The 20,013-nt window shown below is 41.0% G+C and overlaps 1 protein-coding gene across 1 annotated transcript in view; it reads left to right on the forward strand.

Moving 5' to 3' along the window:
• The window catches only part of vmp1 (vacuole membrane protein 1), a 25,583-nt gene continuing 5,570 nt past the window's right edge, over positions 1 to 20,013 (forward strand). The window contains 10 exon segments of the mRNA XM_061682109.1: positions 1 to 45; positions 47 to 80; positions 352 to 484; positions 685 to 775; positions 3,148 to 3,258; positions 10,398 to 10,565; positions 10,780 to 10,911; positions 15,570 to 15,650; positions 15,755 to 15,871; positions 16,736 to 16,797. Of these exon segments, the coding sequence (XP_061538093.1) occupies positions 1 to 45; positions 47 to 80; positions 352 to 484; positions 685 to 775; positions 3,148 to 3,258; positions 10,398 to 10,565; positions 10,780 to 10,911; positions 15,570 to 15,650; positions 15,755 to 15,871; positions 16,736 to 16,797 (974 nt within the window).

A 20,013-nucleotide genomic window follows, 5' to 3' on the forward strand; every position in this document is an offset into this window, starting at 1 on the left:
ATGGCAGCCAATGGAGACAGCTGTGAAAAGCCTCAAAGACGTACAGGCATCTAAAGAAAAACAGAATGGCAACTCCACAGGTTGGTTATTAGAAATATTCCTATTCATTTCCCGCTAAAGTCAGTTCTGTTTAATTGCTGTCACAGAACTCTGTGGTTATCACGTGATTACAGCTGATTGCATAAGTCATAAAAGTGAGCAAGCATATCAGTTTTGGATTGTAAAAGGCAGGTCTGAGAACAGAATAAGACTAGATGTAATATATATTCAGCATTGAACATACTGTAATAATTTATTTAAATGCAAGTACTACAGAATGACAGGATGATCACAGTTATGGTTTATTTGCAGACTCAACAATAAGAGAGAGGCGGCAGAGAGATAAGGAGGAACGCCTGTCTCTTGTGTTATGGAGGAGGCCCATTACCACACTCCATTACTTCCTCTTAGAGACCTTAATCAAGCTAAAGGAGTGGACAATTAAGTAAGAAGCTTAATTGATTTGCCTCTTTGGCCTTTTTAAAAAAAAAAATCATATTGTTTGTACGCACTTGACTTTTTACCTATTTAATGAAGGTTTGCTGACTTTGACCTGCTCTTGTATATAAATTATGCCTGCATGATTTAAAAAAAAAAAAAAAAAAGAAAATGTTATGCTTTTTGTTTATTTCCTTTCTTGCTCAGGCTTTGGCAACGCCGGGGCATTGTGTTCTTAGTTTTAGTGTTATGTAGTCTCTTCTCCGCTGCCTACTCCATAGAGGGATCACATCAAAAAGTAAGGCTGAGTTTTGTCTGTGAGTGTGTGAGTGAAAGATAAACCACATCATTCCGATATCACCAGTTTGTTTAAAGGTTAAAGATAAGTCACTTTTTAAAACAGTTCCATGAGCCTAATGTTACAGTTTCCTGTGTAACCTTTGAACACTGGAGTAAATGTTGTTTACAAATTCTTCTGTGTGACTGTCAAAGTTAAAAGAGGTTTCTGTATAGACACCCCCAAGGTTTCTGACAATGTCAAATGATGAGACAGTCCACTTTATAAAATTGATATATAATGTTTTGATGAATGAATCATAGAGATAAGATAAATTTAGCACAAATTAAATACAGTGGAATCTCTAATGGTGACTTCCCCTGAGGTTGTATATTTTGTAACTCGAACCACATTTGGGAGAAAAATATGCCTCTAAAGTTGCAAATATGGAACTACCGTCACGCTAGACACCATGCTCAAAGCGTAAACTGTACACGTTAGCTTCGTCTTTGGCTTTTTGTTGACTTTTTGGGACACTTTATTACTGAAGAAGAACTAGCCTCAAAAATGGGTGTTTACAGTACAGGAATCTCGTTCAATGTGCATCCCGCGTCAGAGACACAAAAATTATCAGGGAAGCCGCATGGTGGTGGAAATCCGGCATACGATTTTTTTTTGGGGGGGGGGGAACAAGACAGGACTCTAGAGTGCAACTATTTTGGTCGCATATGAGCCCTAATTTCTGAATGGTGCGGTGGGAAAAAAACAAAGGGTACATACAGGTGCCCATTTATTTAAGGACGAAAAAAACATTTCCACGACTTGAAAGCAGCTACACGATTGTTTCATCGTGGTCTCTAAACCAATCAGAGAGAGTGAAGAGTGAAGAACCTCGGTCTGATTGGCAGTGTGTGCGCGCATGCATTTGGAATGTGGGCGCTCGCATACACCAACCTAAGTTTTCTGACGGCAAGCTGGTAGCTGCAGTTACAGAAAATTGAGCGGCATAAATGGAATTCGTTCCAAAGCCTAATGCCAGCGCAACGATGAAGGAATATTTTGGATTCAACCCAGTTAAACGTGGCCATCCCGCTAACACAAACCAGTGAGCTGGTATGTGAATTTGTATGAAGTTGCAACAAAGACAAAATATAAAACCTCAAAGTGACAAAATCCTCTTAAACACAACCATCCCATCCAATTTCTTTGTGGAGTTTGCATGTACTCCCCGTGCCTGTGTGGGTTTTCTCCCGGTACTCCGGTTTCCTCCCACATCCCAAAAACATGCATGGTAGGTTAATTTATGACTCTAAATTGCCTGTAGTTGTGAATGTGAGTATGAATGGTTGTTTGTTTATATGTGCCCTGCGATTGCCTGCAGACCAGTTCACGGTGTATCCTGCCTCTCCCCCAAAGATAGCTGGAGTAGGCTCCAGCACACCCACGACCCTAGTGAGGATAAGCGGTACGGAAAATGAATGAATGAATGAAATTCTTGAATAAGCAGGAATAAACCACCAATAAGTGTTTTGGGGGTTGGTTCCCACCCAATAAAGAAAAAGGAGAAAAAAAACTAACAAATTAATTTCTAAAAAAGAAACCAAGCTTCACCCAAAGTTTAGAGACCCATCCATCCATCCATTTTCTGAGCCGCTTCTCCTCACTAGGGTCGCGGGCGTGCTGGAGCTTATCCCAGCTATCATCGGGCAGGAGGCGGGGTACACCCTGAACTGGGTGCCAGCCAATCGCAGGGCACATACAAACAAACAACCATTCGCACTCACATACACACCTACGGACAATTTAGAGTCTCCAATTCATGCATGTTTTGGGGATGTGGGAGGAAACCGGAGTGCCCGGAGAAAACCCACGCAGGTACGGAGAGAACATGCAAACTCCACACAGGCGGGGCCGGGGATTGAACCCCGGTCCTCAGAACTGTGAGGCTGACGCTCTAACCAGTCGGCCATCGTGCCGCAAGTTTAGAGACCAAATTATTTATATTGGTTTTAAATGAAATATTTTGATGATGGTTAAAACCCAAATACTTGTAATTTAAAACCTGTAGAATATGAGTTTCACTTTTTTGAATTGCACTACTGCACCAACATGGTGCCCACGGGCACGAGGTCGCTCGCAAGGACCACATGAGTAGCCCGCCAACCTGTTCTAAAAATAGCTTACCGTTATGGGACATTGTGATATGCTAGGAATGTTGTAGTTATTATTTGATAATAGTGAATACTTGCACAGATTTGTAGAAATAAAGTGCTGCATATTTATTTCTTACCTTGTTAAACCATTGTTCATAAATACTGTGATATTGTATGTATATATTTTTTTAATACATACAATGTAAGTATTGTTATTTTTCTTTCTTTTTTTTGTACTAGTATGTCCAGTACCTAGAGAAGAGGTTCCTCTGGTGTGCGTACTGGGTAGGTCTAGGAATTCTGTCCTCTGTTGGCCTTGGGACTGGTCTGCACACCTTCCTTCTCTATCTGGTAAGATTCCAAATATGCTATGGGTGGGGGAAAAAAAAACAGACCTGGTATTTTTGGATATGCATTTTAAATATAAAGTAGCATTTAATTTGAACATTGAAAAATACAGTTTAATTCTCTGAGTCTGAAAGCATGTGATTACATTGTGTATTGGGTGAAAGAATCTAGATCAGCGACTGGTTGGTTGCAACAAACAACTTTCGTCAATACACATTGCCCTACCACGTGCTATGAAAACCACCACCCGGTCATCCGCTGATTTTTTTAAAAAACAATTTCCCAGGGCTTTCCATTTGCTTGCAGCTGTTGGTTGTTTGGTCAGTACTAATACTATCACTGTGTAGAGTACACCAATGAAATGCAGTGCCTATTCAATAAATGCAAGCAGGAAGTTCTCCCTCTATTGGTGTTTGTCGGCCGTTCGTTTGGAAACGCACTGCTAACTAACAACCAGACACAAACAAGCTTTGCTATTTTGATCACTTTTTTATCTGTTTGGCCTTCGTGGACGTCTCCTCCACCTGAGAGCCAACATAGTTTTACATACTTTGAAATATAGATAGACTGTATCACTGAAAGCTGCTATCAGAAAAGTTTATATCCCTCTAGTTGGAGCTAAAAGAATACGTGAAATATAGTATTGATTTGTGCTGCAGTTTATTAATAGGGTGGAAAAAAGGATGTACTTTCAACATTTCCGTGAACTATGAAAATGTTCCAGTATCTAATCTAAGTTATGATACTGTTATATTCTGGCTACTTTTTAGGCTGTCATGTCGAGCATTTATCACCATAGTTTGTGAATTTCTTTTTATCCATGGTTTTCATTGGAAAGCAGCTGAGTAATAACCACTTTGTGCTTCACTTCTAATTTGACCTCCTTGATTTTCATATTCCACATTCATTGTTTACCCCAGCAAAATATCATGTCCTTCCTTGAACAGGCAGTTGATGAATGACTGTGCATAACTTTGAAGTGGTAGTGGTGGTTTTTTTTCTGTGGTTTTGGGGAGAGATGAGAAACCCTGAGATGCAAACAGATGGAGTGGCTATAAATTAGCATGGTAATTTGTGCTTATGCTGGGCACATGATTCAGCTATTTCCATTCCCATATATTTTCCTTTTATTGTTTCACACACTGTTTCTAGCTGAAAAGCAGAGAAGGAGATCTGAAAATGTCAATGTGTACATTAGTGGTTGTGTGATTCATGTGGAGAGTGTGACCTAATCTACTCTCCCATCTGGGTGTGAGGGAGGTTTTACTGCAAGTATGGAACATGGCCCCCATTATCTTTTTTGTTTTGTTTTGTTTGTCTTCTTTTTTTTGTTACTTTATTTTAAATGGAGGCACTTATTTTGTCAATTATTATTTTGTTGGGGTCGTGCTCATGGGCACGAGAGAGGTTATTTGAAAATTGGGGGTGGGGGGGGAATACATTTTCCCACCACCAGTGTAATTCATCCCCTATAAGGATGATGACATAATTTTACTCATGGAAAAGGAGATTTAATCAGACAATGGTATTTGATCACAATCTTCATTTCTCAGTATTTTTGGTGTTAACTGAGAGAGATGCATAATGTTATCAAAGTCTATTTTTTTTCTTTCACTTGCTATTCCCCTTAAGTCCATGTGTGTTTTTTCTCAGTGAATGTTTAATATTTGATGACGTGCCAGTTGATTGAGGAATTGCTGCTTTCCCCCGTGAATAGAAGAGTCCAGAAAAATAAGTTTTGTCTTGTTTGAAGAAATGTTGGTGCAGCTTCAGTGGCGGATAAGTTGCCGTCACCACTTTGTAATCATACACTGCCCATCTTTTGTCACAATTGCCTCTATCACTTGAAGGCATAATAGAGTTGCTGTGGTGTGGCTACAGGTGGGTCTGTTCTTATTGAGGCCAGGTGGTGAAGCCTAACAAGTTAACAACACATCTTTTCAGCCATTAATGATGACATGACAACCTGTCAGATATCTTGTGACTCAGCCACTGTGTCTCTACCTGTGGGGAAGTGATACTGCTCGTGTCAAACCACAAGTTTGTGTTGTAAATGTAATATTCTTGGGTGGATGTGATGTAAATACTCTCAGAAGCATTTGTTACACAATGCGCCATTCAAAAAATTCTGTTAGGTTAATGGAAGACCATCAATTGCCCATTGGTAATTGTAGAGTAACTCAGCAAGAAACATGAGTAGCAATGTGAAAAGTGGATGCCCTTCTTGTGGAATTTTCTGAAGAAGAAAATAACATGGAATAAGCACTTGAAACTCCTCCAAAATCGTATTTGGAAAAAAAAAACTTGATTACTAAAGTACATGAACTATTCTACTGACCAGTGGTCATACTGCTGTTCTATTTAATAATGTTCCATTTGCGCTATTCAAGTAGAGTTTTTAGGGTATATTATGCCATCAGAAATGTCACGGTAATTTTGACTCATCGACTTTGAGTAACCCTCGTAATTTTGGCCCATATAAGCCTATTGGTGGATATTTTTAACTGAAACTTGTCAGCAAATCAGAGAAGGAGTTCCCTGAGTGGAAGACCAAACAAAAGGGTCCAGGAGATGCATTGATAAATATTCAAGTTATACTGTTTTACTCTAATTTACAGTGGCCATTCCTACATGACTTGGCATTTTGACAGATCTTGTCACATTGCTACTTACAGAGCGGTTAGGACAGTTCAGAGGTTCTGTGTTCGAATCTCAGCTCCGGCCACCCGGTGTAGAGTTCGCATGTTCTCCCACATGCTTGCATGGGTTTTCTCTTGGTACATATTTGAACACTTGAAATTGTTCATTGGTGGGAATGTGGGTGTGCATGGTTGTTTGGCAAGCAGTCTGGAGTGTACCTCTCACCCAAAGTCAGCTAGGATAGGCTCAAGCTTACCCGCGCCCCAAATGAGGATAAGCAGAATAGAGCATGGATGGATTTGACAATTCTGTTGACCAGTCAACGGACACCTGTGTTCCTAGCTCTACCATATACAAGCAATCCGGACCATACTATGGGCTGGCTATTTTTTAGTAGTCTTGTAACACTCTGGCCCATCTTGGTCTCAAGACCAGTCCCCAGAACACATTTTGAAGGTCTTGTCTCTGACTCGACTCCCAAAAGTCTTGGCCTTGTCTCTCGGTTTCTGACGGAGTGGACTCGGGATCTTCAGTCAAGACCAGCACTCATCTGCTATTCTTCAACTTCATTAATGTGATGATAAGGCGAAGCACTTAAAAATAAAAAATAAAAATAAAAATTTAAATACCATCACTCTGCTATATGCGGAACATCACGTGACCAAACAGGTTCGTGGGCTTCCTGTGTATGCTGCAATAACTACCAAAACATCGGGTTGATGGCATGATTGTTTGAACCCGAACTTGCTTAAAAAAAAAAAAAAAAAAAAGTCTTCTTGGGTATGTGTCTATGAGCTCGGCACACCTGTTTTGGGGCATTTTCTCCCATTCTTCTCTGCAGATCCTCTCAAGGTCAGTCAGGTTGGATGGGCAGCGTCAGTGGACAGCCATTTTTAGGTCTTTCCAGAGATCTTGAATTGTATTCAAGTCTGTGCTCTGGTAGGGCGACTCAAGGACATTCACAGGCTTCTCCTGAAGCCACTCCTTTATTATCATAGCTGTGCGCTTTGGGTCACTGTCATGTTGGAAGGTTCATCTATGCCCTAGTATGAGTTCCGGAGCAAGTTCTCTTGAAGAATTTCTCTATATTTGGCAGCTGCCATCTTACCCTCGATGCGGACTAGTCTCCCAGTTCCTGCAGCAGACGAACAGCCCCACAGCATGATGCTGCCACCACCATGCTTCACAGTAGGGATGGTGTTAGCCAGGTGATGAGCAGTGCCTCCTCTTCTCCAGATATGACGCTTGAAATTCAGGCCAGAAAGTTCTATTTTGGTTTCAGAGCGGGGACAGGGCCCTGTATAATCGAGCTAGAAACCAGCTGACTAAAGAAATTAACATTGCAAAGAGGAACTATGCAGCAAAGTTGGAAAAACAGTTTAGCGCAAACGTCTTTAAATCAGTCTGGCATGCATTCCAATCGCTGACTAATTACAAGCGACGATCCCCCCCAAGCTGAGAACAATAGCACACTAGCCAACGACTTAAATACCTTCTACTGCAGATTTGAAAAGGACAGTTTCACACCACACACCCACCCGGCCGCACCCGCGACCACAATCACACCTCTGACTTCTGCGTTAACCATCCATGAACAGGATGTGAGACGCATCTTCAAACAACAAAAGATTAACAAAGAGGCAGGCCCGGACCATGTGTCCCCATCCTGCCTCAAAGTCTGCGCGGACCAGCTCGCTCCAGTCTTCACTCAGATCTTCAATAGATCTCTGGAAATGTGCGAAGTTCCATCCTGTTTCAAACGCTCCACCATCATTCCAGTCCCCAAGAAACCTGCAATCTCAGGTCTGAATGACTACAGGCCTGTCACTTTGACATCTGTGGTCATGAAGTCCTTTGAATGTCTCGTGCTGGGCCACCTCAAGAGTGTCACAGGTCCCCTGCTGGACCCCCTGCAGTTTGCCTACCAAGCGAACAGGTCTGCGGATAATGCAGTCAACATGGGACTGCACTTCATCCTAGAACACCTCGACAGTGCAGGGACCTACGCGAGGATCCTGTTCGTGGACATTCAGCTCACCGTTCAACACCATCATCCCTGAACTCCTTTCATCCAAGCTTCTCCGGCTCAGCGTCTCACCTGCCATCTGCCAGTGGATTTACAGCTTTCTGACGGGCAGGACACAGCAGGTCAGGCTGGCGGAGGCCACTTCATCCACACGCAGCATCAGCACTGGGGCACCCCAAGGTTGTGTCCTCTCTCCGCTGCTCTTCTCTCTCTACACGAACGACTGCACCTCAGCGAACCCGACTGTCAAACTCCTGAAGTTTGCAGATGACACCACTGTCATCGGCCTCATCAAGGACGGTGACGAGTCTGCATATCGACAGGAAGCGGAGCGGCTGGAGCTGTTGTGCGGCCGACACAACCTGGAGCTGAACACGCTCAAGACTGTAGAGATGATCGTGGACTTCAGGAGGCATCCTTCGCCACAGCTACCCCTCACGTTGTCCAGCTGCCTTGTGTCAACCGTCGAGACCTTCAAGTTCCTGGGAATTACAATCTCTCAGGACCTGAAGTGGGCGACCAACATCAACTCCGTCCTCAAAAAGGCCCAGCAGAGGATGCACTTCCTGCGGCTTCTGAGAAAGCACGGCCTGCCACCGGAGCTGCTGAGACAGTTCTACACAGCGGTCATCGAATCAGTCCTGTGTTCTTCCATCACAGTCTGGTTTGGTGCTGGTACAAAAAAGGACAAACTCCGACTGCAACGGACAATCAAAACTGCTGAAAGGATTGTCGGTACCCCCCTACCCACCATTGAGGACTTGCACGCTGCCAGAACTAAGACAAGGGCGTGCAAAATCCTCTCGGACCCTCCGCATCCCGGTCACCAGCTCTTCCAGCTCCTTCCCTCAGGTAGGCGCTACCGATCAATGCAAACTAGAACTGGTAGACATTCCAACAGCTTCTTCCCTCTTGCGATCAACTTCTTAAACACCTAACCTACAATTCCATTACAAGAAGCTGGCAATTTTTTGACTTGAGTTCGTTGTCACATTTCTGTGGGGCCAATTATGTATTACTTGTGCACTCACTGTAGTTGTCTCGCCATGCTGCACTATTTGCATATACTGGCCACTCATGGCAGAGTAGCATCTGCTCCATTTGCACACTGATTGAGGAGTATCTATAACATTTGCACAACCAACATTGTCCCAGATGATCGCACTACTCGTCACTTTAAACCGCATACACTCCTTGAAGTCTCAGCGCCCTTTGTGGAGTGCTTGGGTGCGAGTTGTAGCTCTTGTATGAATGTGCATTCTCTTACTTCTCGTGGAAATAAAGCGATTAAGTACATCCGAGGGCATTACAATACGTAAATAACTTAACATCAACAAAGCCTAAACACTGGCTATTGACATCTTTGGTGGCTCTGTGGTGACAGCTTGTGTTAAGCAAAGACATTGTCGACATTTAAAGTTCCTACGGGTGCTTTGTCACAGTCCCCTTCGCCATTCACCCAAGCCAGGAGGAAATGTTTCGACCTGTTTTGCCAAATGCAGAAGTAGGTAGCGTATACTCCACTGTGCACGTTTAGGTCCCAAAGTTCTGCAGTCTCTTATGTTCCTTAAATACAATCAAGTGCTTCTTTTCAATCTTCATTTTTCAATGCAAAAAATAAATCCTTGTATGTACGAATTTAGTTTAAAAAAAAAAAAAAAATAATTAAATAGTTCATTTTTTGTGTGTGTGTGTGCATTTTGTGCTTTTAAAGGATTACAGAGACTGTGGTTTTGGCTGTCAATTGTATTTAAGAGAAAATTATAATTAGAGCAAATCTTCTTTAACTGTTGTGGTTTTTAAAATGAATTTTTATGGTCTTGGTCTTGTTATGGTCTTAGCTTGTCTAGTCTTGACCTCTGTCTCAAAGTCTTGGTCTCGGTGACTTCTAGTCTCGGATAGTGTGGTCTTGAGCACAACACTTTTGTTTTTGACTCGATTACAATGGAAACATGGAAAAATAGTGAACGTCAAACCGAAGGGTGCTGTTTGGTGGAAACGCTGATTATGTGTCAGCCCTGTGTGACTGATGGGTGATCAGTCTAGGTAGGGTGTGTCAACTGGGATAGGGTCCAGCTTCACTGTGACTCTGAACAGGTAAGTGTTAAAGAAAAGGATATTTTTCCAATAGATCAGGGGTGAGGAACCTGTGGCTCCTGTGTCATATATTTACTGCAGCAGCATTTGGTCCATCCCACCATGCAATTCTAAAACCAATTTTCTAAAACTCACAAAATATTAACGACACAAATGCTCATAATATGAAATAATTTGCTTGAATTTTGCATCATACTGTATGGTTTTTAATTAATTTAGCATGGGCCCTTATGACTTTACAAAAACTGATCGGAAAAAGGTTTGCCACTCCTGCATAAGATCAAATATTGACCTTGAATTGTTACTTCAGTTCTCTCATCTACAAGGAAATATAGTACTATAGGTTGAAAATGTAGATTTTTTTTTTTGTTTCTCTTAGGGCCCTCATATAGCATCAGTGACGCTGGCAGCGTATGAGTGCAGCTCAACAGATTTCCCAGAGCCTCCGTACCCAGACCAGATTGTGTGTCCTCAACTTGCAGGGTCTGAGGGAAGTATCTCCCTCTTCTCCATCATGTCGAAGGTCCGCCTGGAGGCATTCATGTGGGTGAGTGGATGTTGTTTTTCTTTTTGTAACTCAAAAGAGGGGAAATCCCGAAAACAAGTATTTGTTAGTGCCAGGAGCAAGTCGCAGTATGACAGCAAGCAATTAGTCTTGCTTTTCTACCTGATCACAAATACCATTGATCTTGTTCTTGTGCATGTTGTTTAGAAAGCTGCAGTTTAAGTCAGAATTCAAACAACCGTTTGTGCCTGTCTAGGGTGCAGGCACTGCCATCGGAGAGCTGCCTCCATATTTCATGGCCAGAGCAGCACGTCAGTCTGGGGCTGATCCTGAAGATGAAGAATATGAGGAGTTTGAGGAGATGCTGGAGCAGGCTGAGAGTGCACAGGTTGGACTTCCACAGAGACATTTATTGTGATGCCATTATCATTTACATTTTAAAATCATATCACTTGGATAGCTTTTTAGTGTGATATCACATGATCGACATATGAATAGGCAAGCTTTGAAGTTGTTCCATGTGTAATAACAGCACTTTGAAGACAAGGAATAGTCACAACCGTGCATGATGTTCTGCTATGCTAAGAAAAGGCGGAGATCTTCGCTAGTGATGTAGATAAGCTCGAAATTCGAATGACCTGATTTCAGGCCTCTCTGCAAAACAAAACCCATCTGGAACTCAGGAATGCATGGGTGATTTTAATTCATATTTCACATATTTACGAAGGCACCATAGAGACAATATTACATCCCAAGTATTCGAAAATGTAGGTTTGGCATAATGTCCCTTTTTAAATGGAAGTCAGCAAACACCATTTAAAGTACCTATGATTAACCCCAAATAAAGTTACCTTTTTGCTGTTCACCAGAAGTGGGAAGGTTTTGTGCTAACACTGACTGACTTTTTAACTGTTCATACTGTAATTGCTTCCACCTTGATTAAGGCCCCAGTTCCACCTGACGAAAAACAGCCCCAAAGAACAACACTGTCACCAGAATGCTTCTGTGTAGGATGGTGTTCTTTTGTTGATGAGCAGTGTTGTTTGCTCCAAAAATACCTTTCCATAACACATTTTCCCTCCGTGTGTTCGGGAGATTTTGGCAAAATGTAGTCACCTATGGCCCAGACATATGAATAAGATGGAAGATTGTTGTCACATGTACTAAACAGCCAGTACTTGCCAGAAATTCCTGCTGTCCCGTCAGTGTTGCTGTCGGCCTCTTGGAAGCTTCCCCTGACCAGTTTTCTTCTGTCTTTGTGATGTCACTGCAGTGCCATATTTTCTCTACTTTATAATGACTGTCTTCACAGTGTTCCATAATATATTTAATGCCTTGAAAATACTTTTGTACCCTTCCCCTGACTTATGCCTTCGAACAGTGAGATCCCTCTAATTCTTTGGAAGCTCTCTGCAGACTAAAGTTTGTGCTGTAAGATCTGACTACAACAGTTAGGAAAATCCTACTACAACAGCTAAAATTTATTTGGGGTTAATCAGAGGCACTTTCTGTGGTGGCAAGTGGGTGTTGACGCCCATTTAACATGTTTGAATGTGATTAGTTAATTCTGAACAGCCACATCCCTAATTATAGAAGGGTGTGCATATAATTTCTTTATTTCTACTTCATCTCAAATATTTATTTTCTTCAATTGTGTTGTTCAGATTGTAGGTCACATTAATGGTTAGAAAATTTGTGAAATGATTTATCTTGGTTGAATAATTTTTTTTTTCACAAAAACCTGGCATTTGAATCGGGATGTGTAGACTTTTTATATCCACCGTAAATAAGGAATTTTGTCTCAGCACATCTATTTCCTCTTTTGCATATCATTCACAACATATATGGAGTATCTATCAAAACTGGTAGCCGCAAGGCTTCATAATGTTAACTGACCACAGAACATCTATTTCCTCTTTTGCATATCATTCACGACATATATGGAGTATCCATCAAAACGGGTAGCCGCAAGGCTTCATAATGCCAACTGACCATGAAACAACTGTCCAGTCATTGGTCCCACAGTGCCACGTGACTTCAATGAAGCCCCTCCCTCCTCACGCTTCCAGTAAATCCTTGTGTGTGCGCGTGAGTCACCGTGAGCACTGTTCCCCCTTTAATCATACCCCAGCCTTTGTTCTGTCTGCATCTCTCCCGCCCTCCCGTTCTCTTTTCACGGATCTGTAATTTGAATGACAGACAGCTCTGTCAGGAAGCAAGTTCACATGACTGGACACTGCTGAGATCAGATGCTTAGTCAGCGGGACGGTAATCGGAGAAACCTGGTGTGCAGTACATTGTCACACTCGCCGTCATCAGCTGATTGGCATCAAAGGCAAACAGCTGATCGTGTTCTGTATCTTGTATGATTATCATCACATTTACCATTTCCTTAAAGTGTACATACAATGTTGTGTTGTTTATTGTGGAGATGTGTGTTGATTGAGTGTAGAATTAATCTTTTTGGTTAATATTTGAAGCATTAGTTTTGGATTAATGACATTACATCTTAAATATGTACAGTCCCCTGCAAAGTATTGGAATGGCAAGGTCAATTCCTTTGTTTTTGTTCTATACTGAAGACATTTGGGTTTCAGATCAAAAGATGAATATGAGACAAAAGTTCAGAATTCTGACTTTTATTTCATGCTATTTACAATCTAGATGTGTTAAACAGCTCATGACAGAACACCTTTTGTTTGAACCCCCACCCACTTTTCAAGCGAGCAAAATTATTGGAACCGACATTATTAAATTAACTTAAAGCGAGTAACATTTAGGCGGCACGGTGGCCGACTGGTTAGAGCGTCTGCCTCACAGTTCTGAGGTCCGGGGTTCAATCCCCGGCCCCGCCTGTGTGGTGTTTGCATGTTCTCCCCGTGCCTGCGTGGGTTTTCTGCAGGCACTCCGGTTTCCTCCCACATCCCCAAAAGATGCATGGTAGGTTAATTGACAACTCTAAATTGCCCGTAGGTGTGAATGTGAGTGCGAATGGTTTGTTTGTTTGTATGTGCCTTGCGATTGGCTGGCAACCAGTTCAGGGTGTACACCGCCTCCTGCCCAATGATAGCTGGGATAGGCTCCAGCACGCCCGTGACCCTTAGTGAGGAGAAGCGGCTCAGAAAATGGATGGATGGATGAGTAACATTTAATATTTGGTTGCATAAACCTTGCAATAACTGCATCAAGCCTGTGACCCATTGACTTCACCAGACTGTTGCATTCTTCATTTGAAATGCTTTTCCAGACTTGTACTGCAGCCTCTTTCAGTTCTTGTTTGTTTCTGGGGGTTCCTTGCTTCAGTCTCCTCTTCAGGAGGTAAAATGCATGCTCTATTGGGTTAAGTTCCAGTGATTGACTTGGCCAGTCTAAGAACTTCCACTTTTTCCCCTTGAGGAAGTCTTTTGTTGTGTTGACAGTGTGTTTTGGGTCATTGTCTTGTTGCATGATGAAGCATCACCCGATTAGTTTGGATGCATTTTTCTGTAAATTGCTAGACAAAATGGTTTTGTAGACTTCAGAATTCATTCTGCTGCTACCATCATGAGTTACATCATCAATAAAGACTAGTGAGCCCGTTCCAGAATTAGACATGCAAGCCCAAGCCATGAGATTACATCCACCATGCTTCACAGATGACCTTGCGTGTTTTGGATCAAAAGCAGATCCTTTCTTTCTCCATACTTTGGCCTTTCCATCAAATTAGTAGAGGTTAATCTTGGTCTCATCAGTCCATAAAACTTTGTTCCAAAACGTTTGTGGCTCATCTCTGTACTTATTTGCAAAATCCAATCTGGCCTACGGTTTCTTTTTGCTGAGTGGCTTCCATTTTGTGACATGGCCTGTATATTTTTTCTTTCAAAGTCTTCGTCGAACAGTGGATTGTGATACCTTCACCCCTGCCCTTTGGAGGTTGGCAGTGATGTCACTGACTCTTGTCTTTGGGTGTTTCTTCACTGCTCTCACAATGTTTCTGTCATCAACTGCTTTTGATACCCTTGCCCAACCTGTTCGATGTCTGTTGCTCAGTACACCAATAGTTACCTTCTTTTTCAGGACATTCCAAATGTTTGTATTGGCTATGATCATTGTTTGTGCAATAGCTCTGATCGATTTTCCCTCTTCTCTCAGCTTCAAAATGGTTTGCTTTTCTCCCATAGAAAAGAACATGTCTACACAGGTCTCTGGTTTAACTGCTTAACAGCAAATGCAGTTTTTACAGATGAAACCCGAAGTCAAAAACAAACACAATCTAATGTTTAAGCAATCAATCTAAAAGGCAACACCTGAGCAACGAGAAACACCCATCAGTCACATGTTCCAATACCTTTGCCCACTTGAAAAGTGGGTGGGCCCGAACAAAAGGTGCTCTGTCTTGAGCTGTTTAACACATCCAATACCATGATATAAAAACTGGAATTCTGAACTTTTGTCTCATTCATCTTTTGATCTGAAACACAAATGTCTTCAGTATACAACAAAAACACAGGAATTTATCCTTACCGTTCCAATACTTTTGGAGGGGACTGCAAAACACTGCTTTTGGAGATGCCTTTGAGGGGGAAAAAAAATGTCAATGCTATCATTCCAAATATGCTGCATATGATATAGTGTGTTATTATTATTATTTATTTTAGATATAGATTTTAACTAATGTATATTTTATATATTAGAATTGCATTCAAGTTTCTATAGTGTAGTAAGAAAATTTAACTCAAAGAAGACAAACTATTTTACCAGTGTTGTGACTAAGATGTACATTTTTATTTTATTTATTTGGGAGGAGATAGTCATACACACACACACTATAAATGTTTTCTTAAATCATACATTTTCTACATCACTATTGTCCGTTAAAAAAAAAAAATTGTGTGTTTACTACATTTGTCTTGAATTACCTTGTATTATGCCAAGTCATACAGTGTGTGTGACTAACCTTTTAATGACTGATATTAAACGGCAATTTACAAAAAGAGAATTGAACACTTCGGGTCACAGCAATACTGAATCTTAGTTTTTTTAAATGTGTCTGATTTCCTCTTGCAGGATTTTGTCACCAGAGCAAAAATGGGAGTCCAACACATGGTGCAGAAAGTGGGATTCTTTGGGATCTTGGCTTGTGCTTCGGTAGTGAAATTTAGTGTTAATATACAGCTTCATCTATTACATTTTTTACAATAATAGTTGCAGGGGACCATTTTCTAACCATATGGTCATTTGTATCTTTTTAGATACCAAATCCACTTTTTGACTTAGCGGGAATCACCTGCGGCCACTTCTTGGTTCCTTTTTGGACCTTCTTTGGGGCAACTCTCATCGGGAAAGCCATCATCAAGATGCACATACAGGTCAGTCCCTCCACTTAACCATTTATCAGAGCTGGTCAGAAGTTGTCAAGTAGCAATTAACTTACGTTCACCAAAATAATACAGCAATTGTGCAATTTTATTTTAATTATGAGTCAAGACCCACAGTTTAAAAAAAAAGAAAGAAAGGATGTACAACACCCAAACAAACACTCAGAACTTAGGAAAAGAAGCCTGAAGCCCTCTATAGAGAGATTTTGAACTTTTTCAGTTTTTCCCAGATCAGAAAGTTGTGCTAATTAAAGAGAGATTTTTTTCAGTCTTCCACACAAGTGACTAATATATCACCTTGCCTGAACAAGTTTGTGTATGCGAGTCAGTGAGTGGTTATACCTTTCCATCCCTGGGTGGTAACAGCCAGTGACCTCACCATCACAAATTTCAGACAAAGGGTCCCGTCTCGCAGCAAGGGTTCAAGAGGATGTAAAGTGGACATTAGGGAAGAAAGTTTAGCTCAATAAAATGTCTTGAACGGCGTGGGGGTTTTATTTATTTGTGTGTGTGTGTGTATGTGTGTGTGTGTGCTTTGAACCTGGTGGAGATTACATGTCATCATATCCTGTCTAGAATTGTCCAGGGGGTCTGTGTGTCATACACTTTAAAATGGTGATCACATTTATGACCGGAGAATAATATTGTGGTTTGCCCCCCACTTACACTGTAAACCACAAAAAGCTCCTCGCAGTTCGAAATCAAACACATTCACACATTTAGATTTTGTAATTAGTGGACACCGGTAGGTCTGTTGTCAATTTCAGCCTTGGTCTGAGGTCCTACAACACAGTTAAACATTGTGTAGCATATTCTCGTGTTATATCATTCGTTCTGTTTGTCATCTGTCAACAGAAGCTGTTTGTTATCATCACCTTCAGCAAGCACATCGTGGAGCAAATGGTGTCTCTCATTGGGTAAGTGTCTTCATGCGAGTCAGGTGGTTCATTACAGTGGTTCTCAACTCCTGTCATCCTGAAACCTGCATTCCACTGTTGATGCAAACTGGTGACATCAACAAAATTTATCATTTTTAAAGTAGCCTCTAAAAAGACAAGGCTTTTTTTTCCTTCTCTGTCTGACTTGAAATCTGGCTAAACCTTTCCTGTTTTAGGTCAATTGTCAATTTGGAAGACCCCTTTGTGCCTAAGTTTTAACTTCTAGCGGATGTCTTGATCTTGTTTCAGTATTTCCACATAATATTCTTTCCTCATGATGCCATCTATTTTGTGAAGTGCACCAGTCCCTCCTCTAGCAAAACAACCCCCAACAACGATGCTGCCACTCCTGTATTTCACAGTTGGGATAGTTTTCAGGCTTGCATTCTTCGCTCGTTTTCCTCCCAACGTAACAATGCTTATTATGACCAAAGACTTCAATTTTAGTTTCGTCAGACCACAGGACATGTCCAACAATTAAGGTCTTTGTCGCTGTGTGCATTAGAATTGAGCTCATCAGAGACACGGCCAAGTTTAGATGTTTTGGAGACAAAGTAAGAGAGAGAGCAGACTCCGATGGTTTGGACACATCCAGAGGCGAGAGAGTGAATATATTGGTAGAAGGATGATGAAGATGGAGCTGCCAGGCAAGAGAGCTGGAGGAAGACCAAAGAGGAGGTTCATAGATGTAGTGAGAGAAAACATGAGGGCAGTTGGCGTTAGACATACACACTCTTACCAACTTCAGCCAGCATCTTCACAATATCATTTGTTTTTGTTCTTGGGTTGATATGCACATTGGGACCAAAGCACCTTAATCTCTGGGACACAGAACCCCTCTCCTCCCTGAGTGGTATGATGGCTGGACATTCCCATTGTGTTTATAGTTGTGTATAATTGTTTGAGCGGATGAACATGGCACATTCAGGCATCTGTAAATTGCACCCAAGGATGAACCAGACTTGTGCAAGTCCACAGTTGTCATCCTGTTATCTTGGTTGATTTATTTTTACTTTCCCATGATGTTACACAGTGAAGCAGTGCACAAAAGGTGCTTTGTCGTGAGTTGTTGTAGACAGCCAGACCAGACTGCAGTTCCGTAGCTCCTCAATGACAGTAGACTTTTAACTCCGGAAAAGTAGTTCTGCCTGTGTCAAGCAGAAACCTACAACTGTATCTGTATCAGAGCGGACTTGATGCGTCAAAGTTAACTGTTGCGATAAACCCATATTGTAAGTAGGACTCCTGATATAGTGTTGTTTCGTTCGCAAATGTGTCGTTCAAAAGAACAAATCTTTTCAGTTAACGTAATGAGCTGAATTAGTTCATGAAATGATGTCATTCTTTGAGCTCTGCCGCCGTTAGCCAGCCCGCTCGGACTAGAAATGGAAGCGTTCTGTGCAGTCTTGACATGTCAGTTAAGACGCGGGGTCAATTTTCAAAATAAAACACATTGACACGTGAATTGCAATACAACAGAAATTATATAAATTGGTCATTCTTTCTCTGCAGCCCGGTAACAAATGCCTCACGGCCCGGTACCCGTCCGCTGGACCGGTGGTTGGTAACCACTGGTTTAACACATCTAGATCTAAATACCATGAAATAAAAGTCGGAATTCTGAACTTTCGTCTCATATTCATCTTTTGATCTGAAACACAAATGTCTTCGGTATACAACAAAAACAAAGGAATTGACCTTGCCGTTTCAATACTTTTGGAGGGGACAGTAACGACACAATGCTTACATGTTCAAGTGGCATTTTAGAACACATGAGGTTGAAGCTGACATTAAAATTTCTCAGCTCTGATCTTTTTGCAACATCAATAGTTTGACTTATTTTTATATAATAATCAATGTAGACGAGAGTAACAGTAACAGTTTAATCATACTGAGATTATGCTATTAAAACACCAAAGGCATTTATTATTTCTTTGCCTTCATCTAATGAGCCTAGGAGAGGCTGTTTAAATGCCGCTGGAAGTTGTTAGCACCACGCTATTGATATTCATTCATCGATATTAATTTTCACGAGATGACATTTTAAATGAGTTTGGAGGAACACCCTAGGCGTATTGTTAGCCATGATGTCCGCTAGCCAGAGATTGAGTTGCACTGTATTTAGAGTGAAAGGTAGTTACACTTCCTGTACCTTACCTAATATGTTCCATGTGGGAACACAGTTTGCCTTTGTACTGTACCAAATGTTTTATTCTTTCTATATGTGTATATATATATATATATATATATATGTGTGTGTGTGTGTGTATATATATATATATATATATATATATATATATATATACAAATTATTATTATTTTTTTTTTTTCCAACCATCTATCAGCGACCCACTTTTTTGGGTCCGCCCGACCCACCAGTTGTGAATCACTGCTTTTGGGGTCTGTCTCTAGTCAACAGTTTCTAAAGCATTCTTGATCTTAATCGATGATCAATTCTGACTGATTTCACTGCAGGGGGGAACTGAACAGGTGTTCACGTTCCCCACCGACAATTTACATCTCTGCAGCATTGGTGGTCAGGCTTGTGAGGTCCCATTCAGACATGTTGATATGACTCATGAAGTTCAGCAATATTTCCCAGCACCGTGGGAAACTTAAACCTAGACTTAAATAATTAAAAGCGTCTGCGAGAATATCCCAATTTTCTTCTTGTATGTTTGTGTTTCAACCATCAAATGTAACATCCTAGTTGTATTTATTGTGGGTCTAGTTGTCCCAAAAATTAATCAGTATATATTTTAGTTGGATTTTGTATTGTTTTCGCTATCTAACTAATGTGATAGAAATGTAGAAATTGTTATATTAAGTCCTCCTGGTGAAGCTTCTTTTTCCTCCAGAATTTAACTGAAATGTAATTTCATTGAACTCTATACCGCGTGCATAATATTATAACAAATGTATGTAATAGTATATTCTCATACTTTATAAATATTGCCACTATGATTAAGAGGTGCATGCTGTGTATGAATAATAAACCATAGTAAATAAATACTATTTGATTTGTTCAAGATGTCTTGGTATTAGATATTACTGTATACTAAATGTATATAATAGTAAAATACATCGTCTAATACAAAAAACACTTGGCCATTTTCTGACCTAAACGGTGCACAACATAAGAAAACAACAGAATAAACCCTTTTAAACAGAATCGCCGTGGTCAATACTGTTTGA

This window comes from Phycodurus eques, chromosome 7 (genome assembly GCF_024500275.1).
Source record: "Phycodurus eques isolate BA_2022a chromosome 7, UOR_Pequ_1.1, whole genome shotgun sequence".
Classification (NCBI taxonomy): domain Eukaryota; kingdom Metazoa; phylum Chordata; class Actinopteri; order Syngnathiformes; family Syngnathidae; genus Phycodurus; species Phycodurus eques.